Source organism: Solanum pennellii, chromosome 3, assembly GCF_001406875.1.
Source record: "Solanum pennellii chromosome 3, SPENNV200".
Lineage (NCBI taxonomy): Eukaryota > Viridiplantae > Streptophyta > Magnoliopsida > Solanales > Solanaceae > Solanum > Solanum pennellii.
In genome coordinates, this window is record NC_028639.1 from 34061533 (window position 1) to 34067322 (window position 5790).

General features: G+C 32.9%; 1 protein-coding gene across 1 annotated transcript; it reads left to right on the forward strand.

Moving 5' to 3' along the window:
* Positions 1-1380: 1380 nt before the first annotated feature.
* Positions 1381-4434, forward strand: LOC107012717 (zinc finger CCCH domain-containing protein 30). Its single transcript, XM_015212629.2, has 2 exons — positions 1381-1572; positions 2061-4434. The coding sequence occupies exon 2, from the start codon at positions 2147-2149 to the stop codon at positions 4232-4234; it is 2088 nt and encodes a 695-aa protein (XP_015068115.1). The 5' UTR covers positions 1381-1572; positions 2061-2146; the 3' UTR covers positions 4235-4434.
* The last annotated feature ends 1356 nt before the right edge of the window (positions 4435-5790 follow it).

Genomic DNA, 5790 nt, shown 5'->3' on the forward strand with positions numbered 1-5790 from the left:
TATATATATATATATATATATATATATATATATATGCACTTACTTTCTTATTTATTTTCCTTTTAATGTTGATTAAAGAATCAATGATTTATTATTTTCCTGATTAATTTATTCACTAGAGATTCTTGAGTTATGTGATAATGACACGTAATTAAATTTATGTTGGAATATTGCTAAATTTTTTTTAAGAATCTATTTTCCATTATTTATATTGTATGGATATTAGTAAAGAGTTATTTGCATATTTAATGCAATTATTATTTATGACCGCGCAAAGCGTGAACAAATTACCTAGTTGAATAATTAATGATCATTAAGAAACAATGAACATTAAATAAAATTTATATTTACAATGAATTATACACATATATTGCACTTTAATGTGTAACGAATTTGTTTGCTTATGTGAATACAATAAATATGATACATAATTTAAAGATGCAATGATTTTAATATATTCATTGTAATTTATATATAATATATTTTTTATTGGAAATTCAATAGATATGCTATAATAAATTAATAAGAGATAAAGAATTTGATGTAATCAAAATGAACCTTCTTCAAAACGATATTTAAATTAATAAATATTTATTTATAATTTATAAATTAAATCATATTTCTATAGAATAATAATATTTTATAATTTGATATATATTAATTTAATGACATTTTACTATATGTTAAAAAGAAAGCTCCATAACAAGACAAATTTGACCCCAAGCCCTTTTAGTTATTCAGTAAAGAACATTGATTGCCCAATGTGTTTAGCATAAAATTTTATTGGCTACTAGTCCTTTAAATTCAACCAAATAAAATTTAAAGGAGAAAAAAGGAGGGTTACTAATCGGATTTCATACTACTATTATTACTGTGGATGTAATATTCTTTTTTGAAAAAATTACTTGTTCTATTTTTTAAATTTTTTTCATATTATCTTATTTTAGATGATAAAAGGATTCATTCAATTGTCATGTATATTAAAAAATAATTTTCAATTTAAACAATTAAAAAAAAATTATCTTTCCAACATTGTCCTTAATATTAATTATTCTAAAATATTTAAGAAAAAGCAATAAATAGTGTGCTTGACCAATATATTCCTTAATATTAATTATTTTAGAATTAGAAGACACATATAGACAAAAAATAAAGAATTAATAAGAAATATATTGGTCAAACAGACTATTTATTATTTTATGTTAAATATTGTGCAAAACAGAAATAAAATGGAAAACATATTCATATTTTGACTATAATTAATTTGATATGACTAAATTTAATTATGTCTTTAAAACTAGGTGTGATAAGTAAAAGAAGACAAAAACTTAAAATAATATAAGTAATGAGAGTAAAAAAGAGTTGAAGAGCAGAGAAAAGAAAAAAGGAAGAGGAAGAGGAAGAGGAAGAGGAAGAGAAAGAGAGAGCATAGGAAATGGCGAAGAGAAAATGATGAACAAGAAGAAGGTCTCTCACTCTCAACTTTCTCCTTTCTCTCTCTAGATCTGTACAAGAAAGAAAATCAACTAGTTCTTTTCACCATTTTCAACACTCAGAAACAAGGAGCTGCTGGTAACCATTTTCATGTCTTTTTGCAGATTGAGTTTTGTTATGAATTTTTGCTAATTGGATAAAGTTTCTGTTTTTCTTTTTGGTTTTATTTCTTTGCTTCTTCCTGAAGAATTCCTTGTTTCTTGCTGCCCTTTTAAAAAGGAGTTGTTTTGTTTTAAGCATTTGAATGAATAGATTTCTCCTTTCTTTTTTTTTTTTTAGAAAAATAGCATGTGGCCTATGCAATAGGTCTATTTGGTGAAGAATAGTATTTGTTTTTCTTGAGAGTGTGAACCCTTTTAGTAGCAAAAGTCTTCTTCGTAATTGATGGGAAATCTATTCTTGTTTATGTTTATAACTCTGTGATTTGTGTTTTTGCCTTGACAATAGATAATAGCATCTATGCTCAAATTTATATAACACTTATGGAATTGCATTTAGAAAAGACTGGCTTTTGTCTCTCTTTTGATTATTCGAGATACCTTATGTTTTGATTCTGTTTCTTTCAGTGGATACAAGATGAGAGGATGTGCTATCCATTGCAGTTGTTAGAAACCAGATTTTATCAAACTGTTGCTCTAGCATTTGTATTAGTATGATCACCACCATGAACATGAATCATTTGACTGTTGAAACGGAAGATACTTTTGCTAGCTTGCTTGAAATAGCGGCCAACAATGACGTTGTGGCGTGTAAAAGATGGATGGAGCATGATCTATCATCCAGTATTCATGAGGTAGGACTCTGGTATGGACACCAAAAGGGCTCAAGGAAAATGGTATTGGAGCATAGAACTCCTTTGATGATTGCTTCTACATATGGCAGTGTTGATGTCCTCAAACTCATTCTTTCAATACCTGAAGTTGATGTCAATCAGTCATCTGGTCAAGATAAGAGCACTGCTCTTCACTGTGCTGCATCTGGTGGATCTCTGAATGCTGTTGAAGCTGTCAAATTGCTTTTAGAAGCTGGTGCTGACCCAAACTCTGAAGACGCCGATGGCAATCGTCCTCAGGATGTCATTGTTGTATTTCCAAAGTTTCAGTCAACGAAATCATCCCTGGAGACCCTTCTTAGAAGTGATGCAATGGGGAAGTGCAGCCTGAGGGTGTCAACAGCCACTTCGAACTCAAATTCTCCACCACTTTTGCCTTCGCCTGATGGAACACCTTCTTCTGCTTCAGACTCAATCTCTTTTCCTAGGAGTGCAAAGTCCAACGATACCCCGGTGTCTTGTACATCTGAGAGGAAAGAGTACCCCATTGACCCCTCTTTGCCTGACATAAAAAACGGCATATACTCTACAGATGAATTCAGAATGTTCTCGTTTAAGATCAGGCCTTGCTCTCGTGCATACTCTCATGATTGGACTGAATGTCCATTTGTCCATCCTGGTGAAAATGCTCGAAGAAGGGATCCGAGGAAATATCACTACAGCTGTGTGCCTTGCCCCGAGTTCCGTAAGCTAGTTTGTCAACGAGGGGACATGTGTGAATATGCTCATGGAGTGTTTGAGTCTTGGCTGCATCCTGCTCAATATCGAACCCGACTTTGCAAAGATGGTACAAATTGCAATAGAAGAGTTTGCTTCTTTGCCCACACACAGGAGGAACTCAGACCCCTGTATGTCTCTACTGGTTCTGCTGTTCCCTCACCTTGCTCAAATAACATTGCTGCGAATTCCATGGATTTTGCAGCAACCATGGGCCTAACTCCAGGTTCTCCTTCATCAGTCCGTGTCATGTCCCCAGCACCTTACACTCCTCCAATATCTCCCTCTGCTAATGGAATTTCAAACATGGGTTGGCCACAACCAAGTGTTCCAGCATTGCATCTTCCTGGCAGCAATCTCCAGTCGAGCCGCTTGAGGTCATCACTAAATGCAAGAGACTTGACTATGTTGCCAGACTTTGATGTGCATCAACAGCAGTTTCTAAATGAATTTTCCTGCATATCACAGTCCAGTGTGAATACTAATTCCTTGAACCGTTTAGCTCATCCTATGGCCCTAACTCCTTCAAATCTTGAAGATTTATTTTCTGCTGAGAGCTCGTCTCCTAGATATTCTGATCAGGCATTAGCTCAAACAGTTTTCTCCCCTACCCACAAGTCTGCAGTTCTCAATCAATTCCAGCAGCAGAGCATGTTATCTCCCATTAAAACAAAATTTTCACCAAAAAATGTAGATAATTCTCTATTTCAGGCTTCTTTTGGTGTTCAAACACCGGGAAGAATGTCACCCCGAGGAATGGAGCCAATATCACCTATGAGTTCCCGTATGTCAATGCTTGGTCAACGTGAGAAACAGCAGCAATTTAGGAGTCTTAGCTCTCGTGATCTTGGCTCCACTGCTTCTGCTGTTATTGGTTCTCCAACAGATACTTGGTCCAAGTGGGGATCCCCTTCTGGATATGCAGGTTGTGCTGCCAATGCCGATGAGTTTGGTAGGCTAAAAAGATCATCTTCGTTTGAGCTTGCTAACAACGGAGAAGAACCTGATCTGTCGTGGGTTCAAACACTCGTCAAAGAATCGCCACAGGACATTAAAGACAAAGCTGTATCTCGTGTTTTAGGCCTCTCAGGTTCTAATGAAGATTCTACTTCAAATTCGCAGATTGAGCAATTCGATCAATTGAATGCATGGATGGAGCAAATGAAGCTTGATAAGCTAATGGCTCAGTAAAAACATCCTAATTTTTTTAATTAATTATTTAAAGCAGGTAGTAGAAGAATGGGTTGTTGAGAAATGAGACAGAGTTTAGGTGATATAGTCTACCTTTATTTCATTAGACTGATATTTCAATGTACTGAAAAAAGGATTGTTAGCCTTTTATGACAGTTCAACATTGAGATGAAGTTATTTCATTTTCAATTTTGGAGTAATTTCGTTAATGTTTTCTGAGTTTTGCACCACCTTTATCTTAATAAGGGAAACAAACACAGATCTAATGCAAGTAAAAGCTATCATTTGCTGCAAAATAAGTTTCTTTTCTTTATATTGATGTTGTCTTTGAATAATGTTAGTGCTTGAAAATGTTTTGTAAAGAAAAGGGTAGAGAAGAATAACCATGTGATGTGCTCCCTTAGTTCATTGGGCTGATATTTCAGAAAAAGAGATTTTTACTTTTACATATAATTTTAAACACATTAAGAATTTTTTTTTCATGTTTTACCTTGAATATTAATTAGTTATTATTCAATTCATTTTTAAAATCTAAGACTATACGTTAATTAATATGAATATTGTGTTAAAATAGTTATACTAATCATTCATTTATAAGGTTTGTATAAAATTTAAAATGAACATATAAAAGTGAATAAAGGAAAAAGCTTAACGTGAAGTTGGAAGTAATTGGAATTGGAATCCATATCCCTTGATCTGATAATTTTTTTAAACAAACCTTTATCATTCTCTATGTGTTCAACTACATGATGCAAATATATACTAATTGTCTTGGGTAGTATATACTAATTGTCTTGGGTAGTGGAGTGGTATGTATTTTTTTATTTTTAATCAGAGATTTCAAATTCAAGTTTCTTTTATCTACGAAATTGCGCTTATTAGGAAATACTTTATTCCGTAAGACTTTCTATGACAAAGTCAGACGTAGTTGAACTCTAATATGAGTTAAAGAAAAATTTGACTGTCTTTGAATAGTGATGGATTCATATTTACAAGGCACGGGAAACCCTGAGTATGTGGAGGATTTTGAATCCCAAAAGTTGGATTTGGGGTTTGTGGGGAGGATGTGGACATGAAGAAGGAGAAAAATGTTTTATTGATTTGGAATTCTACCAATCCTTTTGGGGATTGGATGATTTTTTAGTGGTACTCCATATTTTAATTGCTTTGGTAATAATGAATCCTTATATTCTAAGAGATAATGATGATAGTGGAGCTTCATGGCAATAAATACTGATGTTTTATTAGATGCTGTGGAACATTTTATTAGTTTGCATGTGGCTTTAATATAAAGAATTTGTGAAGTCATTAAGAAGCTTTACATATTCATGTTGTTTTAAGCACTCTTTAACTAGGAAAAAATTGGGTGGGGGATATGTTCATTTATATGCTACTTCTATATTCATGTTGTTTAGAAGGATGGACCCCACAATAATGCTTTAGTAGAGAAGTATTTTAATTCATTAAAGTTGAAGCCAAAACCTTTTACTCTAATTCATACAACCATTTTTTGGTATTAATACTTTTGGTTCATATTATCTATTGATCCAAAAAGG